General features: G+C 46.8%; 1 protein-coding gene across 1 annotated transcript in view; it reads right to left on the bottom strand.

The window, feature by feature from the left end:
- LOC145348451 (zinc metalloproteinase-disintegrin-like protein H4 subunit A) overlaps window positions 1-23,855 on the bottom strand; it is a 123,735-nt gene that overhangs the window by 46,402 nt on the left and 53,478 nt on the right. The window contains exon 5 of the mRNA XM_080196647.1: window positions 4,231-4,307. Within this exon, the coding sequence (XP_080052773.1) occupies window positions 4,231-4,307 (77 nt within the window). The remainder of the gene's footprint in view (window positions 1-4,230; window positions 4,308-23,855) is intronic.

A 23,855-nucleotide genomic window follows, 5' to 3' on the forward strand; every position in this document is an offset into this window, starting at 1 on the left:
TTCACCACTTGGAAGTACTACTGGCAAAATTAGGTAGGAAGGCACAAAGAGTGTGCTGAGGGATATGGACAGGTTAAGTGAGTGAGCAAAAACTTGACAGATGGAATATAATGTACAAAAATGTGAAGTTTTATACTTTGGTCGGAAGAATGAAGGAGCTGAATATTATTTAAGAAGAGAATGAGAGGCGACCTTATTGAGACACATCGGATTCTCAGTGAGTTTGATAGGGTAGATGTTGAGAGGTTGTTTTACTTTGGAAGAGAGTCTGGGACCAAAGGGCACAATCTCGAAGCAAGGGATTGCCATTTAAGACAGAGATGAGAAATCATAGAAACCCTACAGTGCCACAGTGCCATTTGGCCCATTGAGTCTGCACAACCACAATCCCACCCAGGTCCTACCCCAATATCCCTATATATTTTACCCGCTAAGCCACTCATCTCAGTACACTAAGGGGAAATTTTAGCATGGCCAATCAACCTAACTCGCACATCTTTGGACTGTGGAAGGAAATCGGAGCACCTGGAGGAAACCCGCAGACACGAGGAGAATGTGCAAACTCACACAGACAATGACCCAAGCCAGGAATCGAACCCAGACCCCTAGAGCTGTGAAGCAGGAGTGCTAACCACTGTGCCACCCCAAGGGTGGCATGAGAAGGGATTTCTTATCTCAGAGAGTAGTGAATCTGTGGAATTCTTTCCCACAGAGGGCGGTAGAGGCTGGGTTGTTAAGGTTGTTCAAGGCTGAGATAGATTTTTAATCAGTAAGGAAATCAAGGATTATGAGGATAAGGCAGGCAAATGGTGTTGAAGCTTGCATTGAATCAGTTTTGATATTAAACAGTGGAGCAGAATTGATGAGCTGAATGACCCACTTGTGTTCCTACATCTTATGGATTTATTTTTGGTCTTTTAGGGAATTCAGGAACATGGGGAGTGAGTGGGAAAGTGTAGCTGAAGCCCCTAAGGTCAGCCATGATAACGTTGAATGGTGGATCAAGCTTCACTAGCTGGCCATCCAGTTTGAGGTTGTACACTTCCTCCGACATCTTCAACTTTGCTTCTGCATGTTGCCAACAACGACTGTCAATATGTCTGCTGTCTTCCCGTGTGAGCCTTCTCATTCTGACTGGTCACAAACCAGACTCTCCCATGAGTCTGTGGAAACGCCTGATCTCTTGAGACATGATCCTATTTCTCGTGTTCATATGTTCTTGTGACAATCCCCCCGTGCTACCCACACACCCCCCCACCCCACCCCTACACGGATCTAGCTCAATGGTGAGATCCTGGAAACGTACATCATTTTCCTTATCAAAGCAGCTCCCAATCTGATAAAGGAAGACATAGACAATGATGTTTATCATTGCTTCCAGCTCAGCATTCGACCGAGTGTATGGAGTGGTACCTTAAACCCAGGACAAAGGTTATGGTTCAGGGGGCAGCAGCAATGGCCCTTTGGCCCATCAATACATCCATATAATTCAGAGATTTGAATAATCTATTGCAGATCAATCATGAAACTTGACAAATACAATCAGCGCTCTCCCTTTCAAGATTCTCCCAACCCCAGAAAAGGAAAGGCAATCTGGCAGCACGCTGCGAATGAGCAGGACATATATATCATCCATCGACTGAGACAACTGAACCAACCACTCCCCTCAGAACACCATCAAAGCACAATGCTCCCAGGAGGAAATGCTTTTGGAACGTGTTCAAAGCATGCATGGTGTAGTGGTATTGTCACTGGACTAGTAGTCCAGTAGACCCAGGATAATGCTCTGGGGAGCCAGGTTCAAATCTCACCACACCAGATGGCAAAATTTGAATTCACTAAAAATCTGGAGTTAAAAATCGAATGATGATCATGAAACCATTGTCGATTGTCATAAAAGCCCATCTGCTTCACAAAGGTTCTTTAGGTGGAAATCTGCCATCCTTACCTGGCCTGGTCTACATGTGACTCCAGACCTATAGCAATGTGGTTGACACTTAAATGCTCACAAAGAACAGTACAGCTCAGGAACAGGCCCTTTGGCCCACTAACTCTGTGCCAACACAGATGTCTCTCTAATCTAACACTTTCTTGCCTCTATGTGGTCCGTATCCCTCTATTCCTGACCTATTCATGTATTTACCCAGATGCCTCTTGAACATTGTTATAGACTCTACTGCTTCCACCATTTCCTCCAGAAGCGCATTCCAGACATTCACCACCCTCTGTGTGAAAAACTTGCCCCTTACATCCCTTTTAAACTTTTCCCCTCCTGCTTTCTAACTATGCCCCAAGTGATTGACCCTTCAACCCTAGGAAAAAGACTCTATCCATTCTATCCAAGCCTGTCATAATCTTGTAAACCTCTATCAGGCTCCCCCTCATCCTCCGACACTCCAATAAAAACAACCCAAGTTTGTTCAACCTTTCTTCATAGTCCATATCTTCCAAACCAGGCAACATCCTGGTAAATGTCTTCTGCACCCTTTCCAATGCATCAACATCCTTCCGGTAATGTGGTGACCAGAATTGCACACAATACTCCAAATGCGGCCTAACCAGAGTCTTATACAGCTGCAATATGATTTTCCAATTCCTATACTCAATGCCCCGACCAATGAAGGCCAGCATGCCATACACCTTCTTGACCACCTTGTCCACCTGAGTTGCCACCTTCAGGAATCTGTGGATCTGTACGTCTAGATCCCTCTGTATGTTAATAATTCGAAGGGCTCCACCACTTACTGTGTACTTTCCTTCTTCAATAGACCTTCCAAATCACATTACCTCACATTTGTCTGGGTTAAATTCCATCTGCAACTTTTTGGCCCAGGTCTCCTGCTGTATCCTCTGACAATCCTCCTCACTATCTGCTACTCCCCCAACTTTTGCATCATCTGCAAATTTACGAATCAGACCTACATTTTCCTCCAAAGCATTTATATATATTACAAACATCATAAGCCTCAGCACGAATCTTTGTGGAACACCGCTTGTCACAGACCTCCAGTAGAAAAGTATTCTTCTACTCTCTGCTTTTTAGCCCAAGCCAGTTTTGCATCCATCTTACCAGCTCACCTTGGATCCCACATGACCTCACCTTCTGTATCAGGCCAGAGGAACCTTCCTGAAGGCTTTACTAAAGTCCATGGATACAACATCCACTGCCCTGCCTTGGTCAATTTCTTTTGTCATTTCGTCAAAGAACTCAATCAAGATTGTGAGACACGACCTCCTCTTCACAAAACTATGCTATTGCTAATAAGCCTATTCTCTTCCAGATGTGAGTACATTCTGTCTCTGAGAATCTTCTCCAATAATTTCTCCACCACTGTTGTGAGGTCCACAGGCTGTTATTTCCCAGATTGTCACTTCTGCTCTTCTTAAACAGAGGAACAATGTTGGCCAATTTCCAATCCTCTGGTATTTCGACTGTGGCTAAAGAGGATATAAAGATTTTGGCCAAGGTCTCAGCAATTTTTTCCCTCGCTTCTCTGAGTATAGACCCTATCTGACCCTGGGGACTTGTCCATCTTAATGGTTTTTAAAACCTCCAATACTTCCTCTCTTTTTATCTCAAGATGTCCGAGAATGTCAACATCCTCCTTTCTACACTCACCATCCACCACATCCTTCTCCTTTGTGAATAATGATGCAAAGTATTTGTTAAGGACATCAACCACCTCATCTGGCTCCACACACAAATTCCCTCCACTGTCCTTGAGTGGACCTACCCTTTCCTTAGCTACCCTCTTCCTCCTTATATACGAATAAAAAGCCTTGGGTTTCTCCTTAATCCTGCCAGCCAAGGACATTTCATAGCCCCTTTTTTGCCCACGTAAGTCCCTGTTTAAGCTCTTTCCTGCTATCTTGGTATTTCTCAAGAGCCTTATCCGTTTTCAATTGCCTGAAATTTATGTATGCCTCCTTCTTCCTTTTCACTAAGCTCACAATCTCTTGTCATCCAGGGTTCCCAAATCTTGCCATTTTTATCCTTCATTTTCACAGGGACATTCTTGTCCTGAATTGTTAACAACTGGCTTTTAAAAGGCTCTGACATCTTGGATGTGGATTTATATGATGTGAATAATGTTTTTTAAATCCTCAATCCTGAGAGGAGAAAGCTCACTCCAAATAAAACACGTCCCTTTACCCAACTGAATTAACAGGCTATAAGTTACAAATGTGAATATTTACGGCAAACTGAGAATTAACTGTCAGTCTTGTTACCTGAGTCCTGAGCAGATGCTTGCAGAGACCTGGGATCCAGGGAGTCTTCTGATGGAACCCTTGTAGTAACAGTGATGCTGTAGGAAGATGATTAAATCTCAGTATAAAACTCCTGATACCTCAAGAGAACATATTGACAAATCTTCTTTGATATATCAAATAGCATTATAGTCAGGGAACAAATGTAACTAAAGCTCTGAGCGAGGAGTCGGAATGGCTGTAGTTTCATTGATTCTGGGAGAGATTCTCACAATCAGGAGGAAAGGAGTTTTAGTGGTGATTCACAGGCACTGGGCCCCAAAACAGGCCCCTCTCCAGTGTCAGGATCCATGATCTCTGGTGAGACTAGCTGTCATAACTTGAGATGCATCGATGTGGCTAATAGTTAATTGAAAGGAATTATTGATGACAAGAACTAGATACTAAGAAGGGTTTAACAGCACAACTAATGTAGGTTTCCTCCTAACACCGTGACTCTGACTGAATCCTCTAGTAAAAAGTTTGACAACACACATCATGAATCCTCTAGTCCAGGAATGCTCATTCTCACTTCCAGGTTGGCCACTGGGTCTGGACTGGTCATTGACCTGTGAAGGACTGCGCACTACCCCATTCACCATTTAACACAGGCTGAGTTCTCATTCCTTGCAATACTGCAGACTGGTCTGAAATAAAAACAAATTGCTGGAAAAACTCAGCAGTTCTGGAAAAGAGATGAGGCATCTTGTGCTTGAACTCAGAAACATAGAAAATAGAAGCAGCACGAGGCCATTCGGCCCTTGGAGTCTGCTCCACCATTCATTTTGTTCATGGCTGATCACCAAATTCAATATCCTGATCTCCCCTTCCCCCCGATATCCCCTGATCCCTTTAGCCCCAAGAGCTACATCTAATTTTCCCTTGGAATCACACAATGTTTAACCTCAACTACTTTCTGTGGGAATGAATTCCACATTCACCACCCTCTGGGTGAAGAAATTTCTCCTCACCTCAGTTCTAAAAGGTGTATCCCTTGTCTTCAAACTACGACCCCCTAGTTCTGGACTCCCCCGCCATTGGGAACATTCTTACTAAATCTATTTTGTCTAACCCTGTTGGAATTATATACGTTTCTATCAGATCCCCTCTCACTCTGAAAGTGTTAGCTCCGTTTCTGTCTCCACAGAATCAGTGAGCTTTCGCAAGCCAGTGAGAGACAGACTGCGGCTGGAGTGAGATTCAGCCAGAGTGAGGGTATCAGGAATTTGGTGCTGAGGAGAAAGAGGTGCTCATCTTCAGGAGGAGCGGAGAGACAGATCTATGTGGGAGACTCGAGGGTAAGTGAGAAGTAGAAAGAAATCGAACCCTGGTGTCACAGCCAGCAGGTAAGTGATCGGCTGGTGACTAGTAAGTCGTTTTTGTCTTTTTTCTCTTTTTTTTCCTCTTGCATTGCAGTTGACGTTGTTAACTTAAGGGTTAAGTCATGGCAGGAGATCCCGGACCCACATCATGCTCCTCTTGTGGTATGTGGAAATTTAGGGACCCCTCCAGTGTCCCTGGCTCCTTGATGTGCGAAAGTCCGTCCAACTGCAGCTCCTGTTGGACCCATTGGCAGCTCTGATGCTGCAGTTGGATTCATTTTGGAGCATTCACAATGCTGAGGAGGATTGCCGGGTGTTAGGGATGGAAAGATGGTCGGAGTGGAGGGCCTGAATGACATTATTGTTACTAGAGAGGCGGTGCTCGACAGACTAGAGGGACTGATTGTGGACAAGTCCCCAGGACCAGATGGGATGCATCCAAGGGTTCTGAAGGAAATGGCAGAGGTGATAGTGGATGCCTTGATGATTATTTTCCAAACATCGCTGGATTCCGGGGAAGTGCCGGAAGATTGGAAAACGGCTAATGTTACGCCGTTGTTGAAGAAGAGTGGCAGGCAAAAGGCAGGGAATTATAGGCCGGTTAGTTTAACGTCTGTTGTAGGTAAAATGCTAGAATCCATGATCAAGCAAGGCACCTAGAGGAGAATTGTTTTTTAGAGCAGACACAGCACAGTTTTGTTAAGGGGAAGTCGTGTCTGACAAATTTATTGGAGTTCTGTGAGGATGTGTCTAGGTCAGTGGATAGAGGAGAGCCGGTGGATGTGGTCTTTCTTGATTTTCAGAAGGCGTTTGATAAGGTGCCGCACAAGAGGTTATTACAGAAGGTTAGGGGACATGGAGTTGGGGGTAGGGTGTTAGCGTGGATAGAGGACTGGTTGTCAAATAGGAGGCAGAGAGTGGGGGTCAATGGGTGCTATTCGGATTGGCGGTTGGTGACTAGTGGAGTGCCGCAGGGGTCGGTGCTGGGGCCTCAGCTATTTACCATTTATATAGATGATCTGGAGGAGGGAACCGATTGTATGGTGTCAAAATTTGCCAATGGCACCAAGATTGGTGGAACGGCAAATTGTGCGGAGGGCGTGGAAAGTCTGCAGAAGGATCTAGATAGGCTGGGCGAATGGGCCAGGAAATGGCAAATGGAATTTAATGTTGGCAAGTGTGAAGTTGTCCATTTTGGTAGGAATAATGGTAGGAAGGACTATTACTTACATGGCGAAAAACTGCAGCAGGCGACGGTGCAGAGGGACCTCGGGGTCCTTGTGCATGAGTCGCAAAAAACCAGCCTGCAGGTGCAGCAGGTGGTCAGGAAGGCGAATGGGATGCTGGCCTTCATAGCGAGGGGGATTGAATATAAAAGTAGGGAGGTCTTGCTGCAACTGTACAGGGCACTGGTGAGGCCGCAGCTGGAGTACTGTGTGCAGTTTTGGTCGCCGTACTTACGCAAGGATATTTTGGCCTTGGAGGGAGTGCAGAAGAGGTTTACTCGGCTGATACCGGAGTTGAGGGGGTTGAGCTATGAGGAGAGGCTGAATAAACTAGGCTTGTACTCGTTAGAGTTTAGAAGAATGAGGGGAGATCTCATTGAGACATATAAGATGATGAATGGGATGGATAGGATAGAGGTGGAGAGACTCTTCCCGCTCAGAAAGGACAGTAGGACTAGAGGGCACAGCCTCAAGATAAAGGGGGGGCGGTTTAGAACAGAGTTGAGGAGGAACTTCTTCACTCAAAGGGTGGTGAATCTCTGGAATTCTCTGCCCGTTGAAGTGGTGGAGGCTGCCTCGCTAAATATATTTAAGACGCGGGTTGATCGGTTTTTGATAGGCAAGAGGATTAAGGGTTATGGGGAAGAGGGTGGGAAAGTGGAACTGAGACACGACAGATCAGCCATGATCTTATTGAATGGCGGGGCAGGCTCGAAGGCCTAGATGGCCTACTCCTGCTCCTATTTCTTATGTTCTTATGTTCAGTGAGTTGGTCACTCACTGAAGATAAAGATTACAGAGGGAGATAGGGAATAGATGACCACCAGACAGAGGAAGAGTTGGAAGGCAGGGGTTCCCTGTGGTCATCTTCCTCCAAAACAGATATACCATTTTGGATAGTGTTGGGGGAAATGGCTCACCAGGGGAAGGTGGCAGCAGCAGGTTCATGTCACTGTGGCTGGCTCTGCTGCACAGTGGGCAAAAAAAAGTGGCAGAGCTATGGTTATAGGAGATTCAATTGTGAGGGGAATAGACAGGAGTTCCTGCAGACGCAAGCGAGACTCCAGGATGGTATGTTGCCTCCCTGGTGCCAGGGTCAAGGATGTCTTGGAGCGGCTGCAGGGCATTCTGGAGGAGAAGGGTGAACAGCTGGCTGTTGTGGTGCATATGGGCACCAACAATCTAAGCAAAAAAAAACAGGATGAAGTCCTACAAGTAGAATTTAGGGAGTTCGGAATTAACCTCAAAGGTAGTAATCTCAGGATTGTGAACATGTGCTAGTCAGAAGAGAAATGTCATGCAGCTAAGATGAATATGTGGCTTGAGAGATGGTGCAAGAGGGAGGGATTCAAATTCCTGGAACATTGGAACCAGTTCTGTGGGAGGTGGGACCAATAAAAATTGGATGGTCTGCATCTGGGCAGGACTGGAACTGATGTGCTGGGGGAGTGTTTGCTGGTGCTGTTGGAGAGGGTTTAAACTAATGTGGCAGGGAGATGTAATGTGTCAGAGGGAAGTAAAATGTGGACAGAAACAAAAGGCAGTAAGGGAAACAGTGGAAGGCACAGAGATCAAAGACAAAAATCAAAAAGAGCCACAGTACAGAGACTGTGGAGAACTCACTGAATGGGTCCAGTAAGGCTAAGAGAAATAAAACACAGAGAGGATGTACAAACCATGACAGGACAGATGGTCTGAGGTGTGTCTGTTTTAACGCAAAGAGTATGATAAGTAAGGTGGATGAATTTAAAGCTTGGATTACTACATGGAACTATGATGCTGTGGCAATTAAGAAGACTTGAACAGCAACAGGAAAATGACAGGCCTGTTTGTATTAGGGCAAAATAAAAGAGCCCGTATTGAGATACGAGGCTGTCTTTGTGCCTTGATTGACACTTCACCTGCTCTTGCCTGTTTTCTGCTGATTTCCTCTTTCTTTTCCTGGGCAGGTCTGGTGTTGGCGTTCACTGAACTCCACACATCCCGCAGTATCTTTGTGAGAGAATGATGACAGCTGCATTCAGCAGCAACTGTGTAATTAAGGTGGAAAATGAAAGGTTTGGCAGTGCTGAGCCTCGGGTTGATTGGGATTGTTCACGGTGGCTGCAGTCACTTTGTTCTGGACCAGAGATTTTTTTCTTTGACTACATTGAAGCACCTCAGAGTTCAACACAATCGATGGAGAAAGCATAATTGTTATTGCAATTTCAATGCTGGCCATTTTGAGATGTTAATAATGTTCATTTAGATATTTTGTGAAGAGGATACATTTTTGCTAAACATAATAACCCCAGGAGTCGGCTGGGGAGGAACCCTGCTTTTATTGCACAAAATGAAAGTGAACAATAACCACAAACCTGTGGTTAACACAGCAGGTCCCAATTGGGACTAGATGGTTAGTGGACCCTCTCAGGGTCTCACTTTATACAGGGCTCAGGGTACAAATCCACCTCCTTGGCTAATTACCAAGGGAGCTTGTATTCAACGAGGCCGACTTGGGGGTCAATTAATGATTTCCCATGCAGATTCTGAGGGTTATCACGGCCCTCCCCTTCCAAGGCTGAGAGATCTCCCTCGCTCCTTGGGCACCAGGGCCATCTGCGTCTTTTGGCCCTTGGCCTTTTTCCTATTTCATATACCGCCTGGTCAGGTGGTTTGTAGTCTACCAGTGAATGCCTCTTTCCTGATGATCAACGAGGTATTATTGAAGATGGTTCTTCCTCACTGAGAGCTTCTGGCTGGGCTTCTGCTGTTTCAGTCTCTGCTTCAGAGTTGGAAATCTCATAAGAAGTTTCGGGGCCTTCTGTTGTCAAGTGTGTCATGAACTTCCTTTGTGTACTTGAGGTTTCTGATGACATACTCGCCAAGTTGGCTGCTTTTGTTGAAGGATCCTGACGTTTTAGGTGGTCCACATTTTTCCATTGTACTGTGTCTCCAACTTTTACCATGTAGGACACAGGCCCTGTTTCGGAGAGAATTGCTCCTGATGTCCATTGGGTGCTGCCTCCAAAGTTTTGCATTAAGCCATGTCTCCCTTTGAAAAGACTCTATCTGCTTTTATTTTATCATGGCCACATTTTTGGGTTTCATGCTTCTCTTCCAGTCTTCCATTTAGGTTTGGGTGTGCAAGGCTGAGCCTTGTAGGCACCTGCCCATTAATAACTCAGCTGGGGCTATACCTGTTATATGTGTCCTTGTTCTATAACTGAAGAGTAAATGGCCTGTTTGGTATCGACAGATCCCCCGGATTGTTTTTTCATTTCCTTTCAAAAGCTTGTTCCATTAATCCGTTTGAAGATGGGAGTGTAAGGGGCTGTGCAGACATGCCAAATTCAGTTTTGTTTCCATAAATGTCCTAAATTCCCCCCTGGTATATGGGGTTCCATTACCCACCACTAAAATGTCTGCACTTCTATGGGTACTAAAAGATTGTTGTGATTTCTCTAACGTGTTTTGCAAAGTGGTGGATGTCATCCAATGCATCTCCATCCACTTAGAGTGGGCATCAATTAACAACAATAACTTGGATTTCATAAACAATCCTGCAAAATCCACATGCATTTCAACACATGGCTTACCTGGCCATTTCCACAGAGGGGTGTAGGAAAGCTACTAGTGGTGCCTTCTGGTTTCCTTGGCACAGCTTACATGTTATTACCATTTTCTCTTTGTTCCTATACGAAATAGGAGCAGGAGTAGGCCATCTAGCCCTTCGAGCCTGCCCCGCCATTCAATAAGATCATGGCTGATCTGTCGTGGCTCAGTTCCACTTTCCCGCCTTCTCCCCATAACCCTTAATCCCCTCTCTCATCAAAAACCCATCAACCCGCTTCTTAAAAATATTTAGCGAGGCAGCCTCCACCACTTCAACGGGCAGAGAATTCCAGAGATTCACCACCCTTTGAGTGAAGAAGTTCCTCCTCAACTCCGTTCTAAACCGCCCCCCCTTTATCTTGAGGCTGTGCCCCCTAGTCCTACTGTCCTTTTTGAGCGGGAAGAGTCTCTCCACCTCTATCCTATCCATCCCATTCATCATCTTATATGTCTCAATGAGATCTCCCCTCATTCTTCTAAACTCTAACGAGTACAAGCCCAGTTTATTCAGCCTCTCCTCATAGCTCAATCCCCTCAACTCCGGCATCAGCCTAGTAAACCTCCTTTGCACTCCCTCCAGGGCTAAAATATCCTTGCGCAGGTGCGGCGCCCAAAACTGCACACAGTACTCCAGCTGCGGCCTCACCAATGCCCTATACAGCTGCAGCAAGACCTCCCTACTTTTATATTCAATCCCCCTCGCTATGAAGGCCAGCATCCCATTCGCCTTCCTGACCACCTGCTGCACCTGCAAGCTGGGTTTTTGCGACTCATGCACAAGGACCCCGAGGTCCCTCTGCACCGTCGCCTGCTGCAGTTTTTCGCCACGTAAGTAATAGTCCTTCCTACCATTCTTCCTACCAAAGTGGACCACCTCACACTTGCCAACATTAAATTCCATTTGCCATTTCCTGGCCCATTCGCCCAGCCTATCTAGATCCTTCAGTGATGCCCAGTTTGGGTTTCACCAGGGTCACTCAGCTCCTGACCGCATTACAGCCTTGGTTCAAACATGGACAAAAGGGCTGAATTCCAGAGATGAGGTGAGAGTGACAGCCCCTGGCATCAAGGTTACATTCGACTGAGTGTGTCATCAAGGAGCCCTAGCAAACCTGGAATCGATGAGTATCAGGAGGCAAATTCTCCGCTAGCTGGAGTCATACCTGGTACATAGGAAGATAGTTGTGGAGGGTCAGTCATCTCAGCTCCAGGGCATCTCTGCAGGAGTCTCTCAGGGTAGTGTCCTAGGCCCAACAATCTTCACCTGCTTCATCAGTGACCTTCCCTCTGTCATAAGGTCAGAGTGGAAATATTTGCCGATGATTGCACAATGTTCAGCATCATTCAGATACTGAAGCAGTCCATGTTCAAATGCAACAAGATCTGTACAGCATGATGGCACAGTGGTTAGCACTGCTGCCTCACAGTGCCAGGGACTCAGGTTCGATTCCTCGCTTGGATCACTGTCTGTGTGGAGTTTGCTCATTATCCTCATGTCTGCGTGAGTTTCCTCTGGGTGCTCCAGTCTCCCCCTACAGTCCAAAAATGTGTGGGTTAGGTGGGTTGGCCATGTTAAATTTCCTCTTAGTGTCAGAGACACTAGCTTGGGTAAATGCATTGGGATAGGGCCCAGCAGTGATTGTGATTGGTGCAGATTCGATGGGCCAAATGGCCTGCTTCTGCACTGAAGGATTCTATTCTATGATACTATGGACAAATCCAAGCTTGGGCTGACAAGTGGCAAGTAACATTCATGCCACACAAATGCCAGGCAATGACCATCTCCAATAAGAGACACTCTAACCACCACCCCTTAACATTCAATGGTGTTACCATCACTAAATCCCCCCACTGTCAACATCCTTGGGGTTACCACTGACCAGAAACTCAACTGGACTCACCACATAAATACAGTGACTACCTGAGCAGGTCAGAGGCAAGGAATACTGTGGAGTAACACCTCCTAATTCCCCAAAGCGTATCCACCATCTACAAAGCACAAGTCAGGAGTGTGATGGAATACTCTGCACTTGCCTGGATGTGTGCAGCTGAAACAACTCAAGGAGCTTGACACCATCCAGGACAAAGCAGCTCACTTGGCTGGCACCACATTGGCAAACATTCAATCCCTCCACCACTGATGCTCAGTAGCAGCAGTGTGTACTGTCTACAAGATGCACTGCAGCAATTTACCAAAGATCCTTACACAGCACCTTCCAAACCCATGACCACTTCCATCTAGAAGGACAACAGCAGCAGATAAATGGGAACACCACCACCTGCAAGTTCCCCTTCAAGTCACTCACCATCTTGACTGGAAAATATATCGCTGTTCCTTCGCAGTCGCTGGGTCAAACTCCTGGAATTCCCTCCCTAACGGCATTGTGGGTCAACCCACAGAACAGGGACTGCAGCAATTAAGAAGGCAGCTCACCACTACCTTCTCAGGGCACCTAGGATGGGCAATAAATGCTGGCCTGTCAGCAACACCCATGTCTCACAAATGAATATGTCTCAGGATCTTGCTTTATACAGGGCTCCATATAGAGATTGGCTGATTACCAATCTCTAGGAAGCTTAAAGTCAACAGGCCCAACTGGGAGCTCAGTTAGTGATCCCCCATGCAGAGCACGGGGTTATCATTCAACAGAAAATATAGAACATAGAACAGTACAGCACAGTACAGGCCCTTCGGTCCTCGATGTTGTGCTGAGCTATGTCCAAACCCAAGATCAAGCTATCCCACTCCCTATCATTCTGATGTGCTCCATGTGCCTATCCAATAACTGCTTGAAAGTTCCTAAAGTGTCCGACTCCACTATCACAACAGACAGTGCATTCCACACCCCAACCACTCTCTGAGTAAAGAATCTACCTCGGACTCCCCTCCTATGTCTCCATGAACCTTATATATATGGCCCCTAGTAACAGCTGCATCCACCCGAGGAACTAGTCTCTGCACATCCAGTCTATCTATCCCCCCATGATCTTATAAACCACGATTAAGTCCCTCTCATCCTCCTCCGCTCCAAAGAGAAAAGCCCCAACTCCCTCATAAGACCTACCCTCCAAACCAGGCAGCATCCTGGTAAATCTCCTCTGCACTCTTTCCAATGCTTCCACATCCTTCTTATAGTGAGGTGACCAGAACTGAACACAATATTCCAAACGTGGTCTCACCCAAGGTCCGGTATAGTTGCAGCATAACCCCACAGCTCTTAAACTCAAACCCCCTGATAATAAACGCTAACACACTATAAGCCTTCTTCACGGCTCTATTCACTTGAGTGGTAACCTTCAGAGATCTGTGGATATGAACCCCAAGATCTCTCTGTTCCTCCACATTCCTCAGAACCCTGCCATTGACCCTATAATCTGCATTCAAGTTTGTCCTACCAAAATGAAATATGGTGGTGCTCTGAGCATGTTTACCCACTTTCTGGCCTCACCAACGAAGCCACATATTAAGTGGTCTCTTTCTATGCCAATTGACACAGGGAGGTCGAACACTTCAAGGTAGAGAGAAAATTCCAAAGCACTCAGTAGGTGGAGCAGTGTCACAGAGACAGAGAGTTGGAGTTAACACCTCAAGTTAATGACCATTCATCAAAAGGCTGACCCTGCTCTTGTTCAATCGTCACACACATTGTTTGCAGCAAGATTCCTCAGACAGTTATTGATGTCACTGAGCAGTATTGTCGGGAGATTAATAATTCAGAGACCCAAGGGAATGCTCTGAGGACCTCGGTTCAATTCCCATCATGACAAATAATGAAATTTACAAACTCAATAAAATATCTCAACTTAAATCTCTAACGATGACAATGACTGGGACTGCAACAAGTGGCGAGGAAACCAACAGGAGGGAAAAACATATTTGACTGCGTCCTTGCAAATCGGCCTGCGCAGATACATCTGTCCATGACAGTATCTGTAAGAGGGACCACGCATAGTTCTTATGGAGATGCAGTCCCACCTTCACATTGAGAATATCCGTCACTGTGTAATGTGGCACTGTCACTATGCTAAATGGGACAGATTTCAAACAAACCTAGCAACTCAAGACAGGGCATCCATGAAGAGCTGAGGGGCCATCAGCAGATGTATAATTGTATTCAATAACAATCTGTAACTTCATTGCCCATCATATCCCCCACTCTACCATTGCCACCAAGCCAGAGAATGAACCATTGGTTCAATGGAGGGTGCAGGAGGGCATGCCAGGCGCAGCACCAGGTATACCTAAAATGAGGTGTCAACCTGGTGAAGCTTCAACACAGGACTACTTGCATGCCAAACAGCATAAACAGCAAGTGATAGACAGCTAAGCGATCCTACAACCAGTGGATTAAATCCAAGCTCTGCAGTCCTGCCAAATCCAGTCGTGAATGGTTGAGGACAATTAAACAACTCACTGGAGAAAGAGACACCACAAATTTCCCTGTCCTCAATGATGGAGGAGTCCAGAACATCAGTACAAGAGATCAGGCTGAAGTATTCACAGCAATCTTCAGCCGGAAGTGCTGAGTGGGTGATCCATCTCACCCTCCTCCAGTGGTCCCCAGCATCTCAGATACCAGTCTCTCGCCAATTCGATTCACTCCAAGTGATGTTAAGAAACTGCTGAAGGCATTGATCATGCAAAAGCAATGGGCCCTGACAATATTCCAACCAAAGTACTGAAGACTTGTGCTCCAGAACTTGCCACTCCCCTAGCCAAGCTCTTCCAGTACAACACTGCATCTATACAATAGTTAGATATGGAATGTGGAAATCAGCACAGTGCCCCACAAAGCTGTGTTCTCAGCCCCCTACTGTACTCCTTATACACCAATGACTGTGCGGCCAAATTCCCCTCCAACTCGACTTCTAACAAACTTGAAAGTTTGCTGACGACACCACCGTAGTGGGTCAGATCTCAAACAATGACGAGACAGAATAAGAACATAAGAAATAGGAGCAGGGGGAGGCCATCTAGCCCTTCGAGCCTGCCCCGCCATTCAATAAGATCATGGCTGATCTGTCGTGGCTCAGTTCCACATTCCCACCCTCTCCCCATAACCCTTAATCCCCTCTCTTATCAAAAACCCATCAACCCGCGTCTTAAAAATATTTAGCGAGGCAGCCTCCACCACTTCAACAGGCAGAGAATTCCAGAGATTCACCACCCTTTGAGTGAAGAAGTTCCTCCTCAACTCCGTTCTAAACCGCCCCCCCTTTATCTTGAGGCTGTGCCCCCTAGTCCTACTGTCCTTTCTGAGCGAGAAGAGTCTCTCCACCTTTATCCTATCCATCCCATTCATCATCTTATACGTCTCAATGAGATCCCCCCTCATTCTTCTAAAGTCTAACGAGTACAAGCCTAGTTTATTCAGCCTCTCCTCATAGCTCAACCCCCTCAACTCCGGAATCAGCCTAGTAAACCTCCTCTGCACTCCCTCCAAGGCCAAAATATCCTTGCATAAGTACGGCGCCCAAAACTGCACACAGTACTCCAGCTGCGGCCTCACCAATGCCCTATACAGCTGCAGCAAGACCTCCCTACTTTTATATTCAATCCCCCTCGCGATGAAGGCCAGCATCCCATTCGCCTTCCTGACCACCTGCTGCACCTGCAAGCTGGGTTTTTGCGACTCATGCACAAGGACCCCGAGGTCCCTCTGCACCGTCGCCTGCTGCAGTTTTTCTCCACGTAAGTAATAATCCTTCCTACCATTATTCCTACCAAAGTGGACCACCTGGCACTTGCCAACATTAAATTCCATTTGCCAGTTCCTGGCCCATTCGCCCAGCCTATCTAGATCCTTCTGTAGACTCTCCACACCCTCCGCACAATTTGCCGTTCCACCAATCATGGTGTCATCAGCAAATTTCGACACCATACACTCGGTTCCCTCCTCCAGATCATCGATATAAATGGTAAATAGCTGAGGCCCCAGCACCGACCCCTGGGGCACAACACTAGTCACCATCAGCCAATCCGAATAGCACCTATTAACCCTCACTCTCTGCCTCTTATTTGACAACCAATCCTCTATCCACGCTAACACCCTACCCCCAACTCCATGTCCCTTGACCTTCTGCAATAACCTCTTGTGAGGTACCTTGTCAAACGCCTTCTGAAAATCCAGAAAGACCACATCCACCGGCTCTCCTCTATCCACCGCCCTAGACACATCCTCATAGAACTCCAGTAAATTTGTCAGACACGACTTCCCTTTAACGAAACCGTGCTGCGTCTGCTCTATCAAGCAGTTCCCCTCAAGATGCCTCGCTATTTCCTCCTTGATGACGGATTCTAACATTTTACCTACAACAGACGTTAAACTAACCGGCCTATAATTCCCCGCCTTTTGCCTGCCACCCTTCTTAAACAACGGCGTAACATTAGCCGTTTTCCAATCTTCCGGCACTTCCCTGGAATCCAGCGACGTCTGGAAAATAACCACCAAGGCATCCAATGTCACCTCTGCCATTTCTTTCAGAACCCTCGGATGCATTCCATCCGGTCCTGGCGACTTGTCCACAATCAGCCCCTCCAGTCTGTCGAGCACCACCTCTCTAGTAACAGTAATGTCATTAAGGCCCTCCAGTCCTACCACCTTTCCATCTCAAACACCCGGCAAATTATTCACGTCCTCCTCCGTGAAGACAGAAACAAAAAAGTTATTCAAGACCTTAGCCATATCCCCATCCCCTACCACTAGGTCCCCTTTCTCATCCTCTAAGGGTCCAATGTTCACCCTAGCCAGCCTCTTCCTTTTTATATATTTATAAAAACTCTTGCTATCCTTTTTTATATTAAGCGCTAGCCCAGCTTCATAGTTTCTCCTACCCTTCTTTATCAACTTCTTTGTCAATCTTTGTTGACATTTAAATCTCTCCCAATCCTCTTCTCGCCCACTACTCTTAGCTACTCTAAACGCCTCCGCTTTTAATTTAACACTTTCCTTCACCTCCTTCGTTATCCATGGCTTATTACCTCTCCTCCTACTGTCCTTTTTAACCATCGGAATAAATTTCTGCTGAGCACCAAGAAAGATCTCCTGAAAGATCCTCCACTGCTCCTCAGCAGACCTACCTTCGAACGCGCTCCCCCAGTCCACATTCGCCAATTCTTCTCTCATCCTACCGTACTCCCCTTTGTTCAAACAAAGGACGCGTGTCCGGGAACCCACTTTCTCCTCCTCCATCTGCACCAGAAACTCCACCATACAATGATCACTCTCCCCAAGAGGATCCTTCACCGCAAGGTCCCTAATTCTACCTGCCTTATTACATAACACCAGATCCAAGATAGCTCGCTCCCTCGTCGGCTCCAACACACACTGTTCAAGGAAATTATCCTGGCAGCATTCCAAGAACTCCTCCTCGAGTCCACCGCGTCCAACATGGGTCGACCAATCAATATGCAGATTGAAATCCCCCATAACTACGGCTGTACCATTCCTGCACGCCGCACTTATTTGCGCGTTAACAGCCCACCCCACCTCCAGATCATTATTCGGGGGCCTATAGGCGACACCCACCAGCGTCTTCCTCCCTTTGCTGTTCCTAATCTCCACCCACAACGATTCCACTTTCTGCTCCTTGGCTCCAATATCATCCCTTGCTACCACCCTGATGCTATCCTTAATCAGCAGAGCTACGCACCCCCCTCTTTCCTCCTGCCTATCCTTCCGAAACACTTGATACCCCTGGACATTCAGCTCCCAGTCCCTGTCACCTTGCAGCCACGTCTCTGTAATGGCCACCAGATCATATCCATTTGTGCCGATCTGTGCCACCAGCTCATCCACTTTATTCCGAATGCTTCGTGCAGTTAGATAAAGTGCCTTCATCCCAGCCTTCACCTGTACCCTATCTGATGTAACGCCACCAACCATACTCACTTTATTATTGGGACATCCTCGGCCTCTACCCTTACCTGTACCGTCTCCTTCACTTTAGACCCCGTAATGTCACCTACCCTCGCACCCTCCCCCCCTCTAATTAGTTTAAAGCCCTGTCTACAGTCCTCTTTACTCGATTTGCCAGCACTCTGGTCCCAGCACGGTTCAGACCAACCCCATCCCGCCTGAACAGGTCCCACCTACCCCAATACTGGTGCCAATGCCCCATAAATTCAAACCCATTCCTCCCACATCAATCCCTGAGCCACCCATTCACTTCCTTAATCCTATCAACCCTACGCCCGTCTGCACTCGGTTCAGGCAGTAGCCCAGAGATAACCACCTTGTCGGTTCTACTTTTTAATTCCATTCCCAGCTTTTCATACTCCCTCTCCAGATCCTCAGTTCGCATTTTGCCTATGTCGTTGGCACCCACATGTATCACAACGACCGGATTCTCACCCTCCCATTCCAGGTTCCTCTGCAGCCCAGATGCGACATCCCGGACCCGAGCACCAGGCAGACAACACACCCTTTTGTGCACTTTGTCATTGTGACAAAGGACAGTGTCAATACCCTTAACCACACTATCCCCAATTACTACTACGTTCCTTTTCACCTTCTCTTTGCCTATGTCCTGCTGCATCACTGTACTGTGTGCAGTTTGCTCACCGACCTCACCTCCCTCGTCCTCGTCCACACTGGAAGCAAGAACCTCAAACCTGTTATGCAGATTGAGAGGCTGAGGCCTCCACTCCCCACCCCCCTTCCTCCTCTCAGCAGCCCCCTCTTGTTCCTGACCCTTAGAGTTAGCCAGTCCAGGGGGGATGGATGTCACTTGCACCCCATTGACAATGGCACCCTCTCTCCCCTTGATGAGCCTCAGTGTCTGTAGCTCAGAGGCCAGCTCACCTACCTTGAGCTGGAGCTCCTCCAGCAACCTGCACTTACTGCAGACATGGTCACTGGGAAGGACCCTGGGGTCCACCAGCTCCCACATCATACAGAAACCACACATCACATGCCCCTCCATTATTCACTGTAGTAATATTGAATATTTGAACACGAACTTACTGGCCCTTTTTCTCGCAAACCCTTTTGATATTAAGCCCTAATAGCTCACTCTGCTCCCCCTCACTCCACTGCCCGCTCCGACGCTGCCCGCTGTCTACACAGGAATGAGACAGAGAATCTGATGAACTGGTGAGGCAAAAATAATCTCTCCCTCAATGTCAAATGAAGGAGAACATCATCAACTTCAGGAAGCGTAGTGGAGAACATGCCCTTTTCTACATTAATGGTGATTAAGTGGAAATGGCTGAGAGCTTCAGGTTTCTAGGTGTTCAGATCAGCAGCAAACTGTTCTGGTCTCCCAACGCAGTGCTATAGTTAAGAAAGCCCACCAACACCTCTACTTTCTCAGGAGGCTAAAGAAATTCAGCACATCCACTACAACTCTCATCTATTTTTTACAAATGTCCTATAGAATGCATTATTTCTGGTTGTATCACAGCTTGGTACAGTTCCTGCTCTGAAGGTTGCAGAAATTTACAAGGGGTTGTGAAGGTATCCCAGTCCTTCACATAAACCAGCCTCCCATCCATTGACACTGTCTATACTTTCCACTGCCTCGGAAAAGCAGCCAGCATAATTAAGGACCCCATGCACCCCGGACATTCTCTCTTCCACCTTCTCCTGTCAGGCAAAAGATACAAAAGTCTGAAGTCACGTACCAACCAATTCAAGAACAGCTTCTTCTCGGCTGCCATCAGAATTTTGAATGGACTAATCTTATATTAAGTTGATCCTTCACTACTCCCTAACTATGACTGTAACACAATATTCTGCACCCTCTCCTTTTCTTCTCCCCTGTGTACTCTATAAATGGTACATTTTGTCTGTATAGCACGCAAGAAACAATACTTTTCACTGTATCCTGAGAGTCTTCCCATGTCTGAGTGGGTTTTCTCTGGGTGTTCTGTTTTCCTCACACAGTCCAAAGATGATTGGCAAGCAGTAAGTTTGGGTAAGTATTGAATTTTATTGCTTATAGTTTCAGAAGTAATTTTTGTCACTTATAGTAAGAATTATGTTCGGTAGTAACGAGGAACAGAAAGAACGGCCTTTGAGGATTGGATATAATCTGATATCAAGTATCATTCAAAAGCTTAACTGAAAGGGAGAAAGTCAGGAGAGCTCCTAGCCATGGTTTGCCCATCGTGCTCCATGCGGGAGGCCGGGAACATTTCCAGTGCCTTGGGTCAGCGTGTGCAGGAAGTGTCTCCAGCTGCAGCTCCAGACGGAGATGGAGGTAGAGCGGTGGATGGGGACACTGTGGAGCACCTGCGAGGCATAGAGTATTGTGGATAGCCCATATAGAGAGGTGGTCACAACGCAGGCTCAGACCCCACAGGCAGGAAAGGAATGGGAGTGACCACCAGATGGAGCAAGAGGGCACGGTAGGTAGTGCAGGAATCTCCTGTGGCATTTCCCTGAAAAACATATATACCCTATTGGATACTGTTCAGGGAATGACCTCTCCAAAGGTCATTCCCCTGAAAGATGAGATCGCAGAGTACTTGCAAGTGCATGATAAAGTAGGACTGAGTCAGCACAGCTTTGGCAAGGAGGAGTCATGTTTGACAAATCTGTTAGAGTTCTTTGACAAGGTAATATGGAAGTTAGGTAAAGGAGAACCAATGGACGTGATTTATTTAGATTTCCAGAAGGCCTTTGACAAGGTGCCGCGTAGGAGGCTGTTAAATTAAAGTGCCCATGGTGTTAAGGATAAAATCCTAGCATGGATAAAGGATTGGCTGCCTGGCAGAAGGCAGAGAGTGGGGATGAAGGGGTCTTTTTCAAGATGGGAGTTGGTGACTAATGGTGTGCCTCAGGGGTCAGTATTGAGACCACAACTTTTTACAATCTACATTAACAATTTGGAGGAAGGAACTTAAGGCACTGTTGCTAAGTTTGCAGATGATACAAAGATATGTAGAGGAACAGGTAGCATTGAGGAAATGGAAGGGCTGCAGAAGGATTTGGACAAGTTCAGGTGATTTTACTTGTAAGAAGTGTGTTCGATTGCAGCTTCTGGACGAGTGAGTAAAGGAGCTGGAGGTGGAATTAGAGGAACTCCGCATAATTCGGGAGGCGGAAGCAGACATCGATAGGAGTTATAAGGAGATAGTCACTCCTAGAAATCAGTCTTGGGTCACTGCCAGGAGGAGGGGAAAGAAGCAAGTGGGGGGACAATCCCCTGGGGCTGTTCCCCTCCAAAATAGGTTTTCGGTCCTGGAGGCCACAGTTGAGGAGGAATCAACTGGGGATAGCCAAAGGGAGCAGGTCTCTGGGGGTGAGCCTATTGTAAAAGCTCAGGTGGTTAGGGGATGTAAAAGATTGGGCCTCGTGATTGGGGACTCCACAGTTAAGGGGACGGATAGGAGAGTCGGAAGTAATGGTAGGGACTCAGGGCTGGTGTGTTGCCTACCAGGGGCTGGGGTCCGGGATGTATCGGAAAGGGTATTCAGGACTCTTAGGGGAGAGGGAGATCAACCCCAAGTTATAGTTCATGTGGGGACGCATGTCATAGGGAGGTTAAGGGAAGGGGATATTAAGCAGAGATTTATGGAGTTGGGGTGGAAACTAAAGGCCAAGTCAGAGAGAGTGGTTATCTCCGGACTCTTGCCTGTGCCACGGGATAGTTTAGAGAGGAATAGAGAGAGGGAAAGTTTGAACTCGTGGCTGAGGGGATGGTGCAGGAGGGAGGGGTTCAGGTACTTGAGCAATTGGGGCTCATTCTGGGGAAGGTGGGACCTCTATAAGAGTGATGGTCTACACCTGAATCAGAGGGGAACAAATATCCTGGGGGGTAAATTTGCAAAGGCTATGAAGGGAGGTTTAAACTGATTCGGAGGAGGGGTGGGGTCCTGAGTAGAGGGGGTGAAAGTGAGGGGGGCTTAGATGGGGACTGCAATGCACAGCATCGTGGGGTGGGGCAGAGCAGGGTTTGAAATGCGTATACTTTAATGCGAGGAGTATTCGCAATAAAGTGGATGAACTTGCAGCGTGGATCAGTAGCTGGGACTTTGATGTTGTGGCCATTTCAGAGACATGGATAGAGCAGGGTCAGGAATGGTTGTTGCAGGTCCCGGGGTTTAAATGCTTTAGTCGGAGTAGAGAAGGAGGTAGAAGTGGGGGAGGGGTAGCATTACTGGTCAAGGACTGTATCACAGTGTCAGAGAGGAAGTTTGATGAGGACTTGTCTGTTGAGGTAGTATGGGCGGAGATTAGAAATAGGAGAGGAGAGGTCACCCTGTTGGGAGTCTTTTATAGACCTCCTAAAAGTTCTAGAAAGGTTGAGGAAAGGATTGCGGAGACGATCCTGGTTAGGAGTGAAAGTAATAGGGTAATTGTTATGGGGGACTTTAAGTTTACTAATATTGATTGGAATTGCTATAGCTCTAGCTCGTTAGAGGGGTCAGTTTTTGTACAAAGCGTGCAGGAAGGTTTTTTGACTCAGTACGTAGATAGGCCAACTAGAGGTGAGGCTATATTGGATTTGGTGTTGGGAAATGAGCCAGACCAGGTGCTAGACTTGGAAGTTGGTGTGCATTTTGGTGATAGTGACCACAATTCGGTTACGTTCACCTTAGTGATGGAAAGGGATAGGCATGAACCTCGGGTCAGTAGTTTTAGCTGGGGGAAGGGTAATTATGAGGCTATTAGGAGAGAATTAGGAAGCATAGGTTGGACTAGGAGATTACAGGGACTGGGAACGTCCGAAATGTGGAGTTTTTTCAAGGAGCAGCTACTGCGAGTCTGTGATAGGTATGTCCCTGTCAGGCAAGGAGGATTTGGTAGGGCTAGGGAACCGTGGTGCACTAAAAAAGTTGATTCGTTGGTTAAAAAGAAAAAGGAGGCTTATGTTCGGATGAGGCTTGAGGGCTCAGGTAGTGCATTAGAAAGCTTTAGATTGGCTAGGAGGGAGTTGAAGAGTGAATTAAGAAGGGCTAAAAGAGGACATGAGAAGACTTTGGCTGATAGGATTAAGGAGAATCCTAAGGCGTTCTATAGGTATGTCAAGAACAGAAGGTTGGTTAGGGCAAGATTAGGGCCAGTAACAGACAGTAGAGGGAAGTTGTGTGTGGAACCGGAAGAGATTGGAGAGGTATTGAACCAATATTTCTCTTCAGTGTTCACGCAGGGGGACATGAATATAGCTGAGGAGGACACTGGGTTGCAGGGGTGTAAAATAGACAGTATTGCAGTTGATAAGGGGGATGTGCTGGATATTCTAGAGGGTTTGAAAATAGATAAGTCCCCTGGTCCGGATGGGATTTACCCTAGGATTCTCTGGGAGGCAAGAGAGGTGATTGCAGAGCCTCTGGTTCTGATCTTCAGGTCGTCGTTGGTCTCTGGTATAGTACCGGAAGATTGGAGGATAGCGAATGTTGTCCCATTGTTTAAGAAGGGGAACAGAGACTTCCCTGGGAATTATAGACCGGTGAGTCTTACTTCTGTTGTGGGCAAGGTTTTAGAAAAAATTATTAGGGATAGGATTTATAGTTATT

The sequence above is a fragment of the Carcharhinus amblyrhynchos genome, chromosome 1, assembly GCF_965287045.1.
Source record: "Carcharhinus amblyrhynchos chromosome 1, sCarAmb.v2.hapA, whole genome shotgun sequence".
NCBI classification, from domain to species: Eukaryota; Metazoa; Chordata; class Chondrichthyes; order Carcharhiniformes; family Carcharhinidae; genus Carcharhinus; species Carcharhinus amblyrhynchos.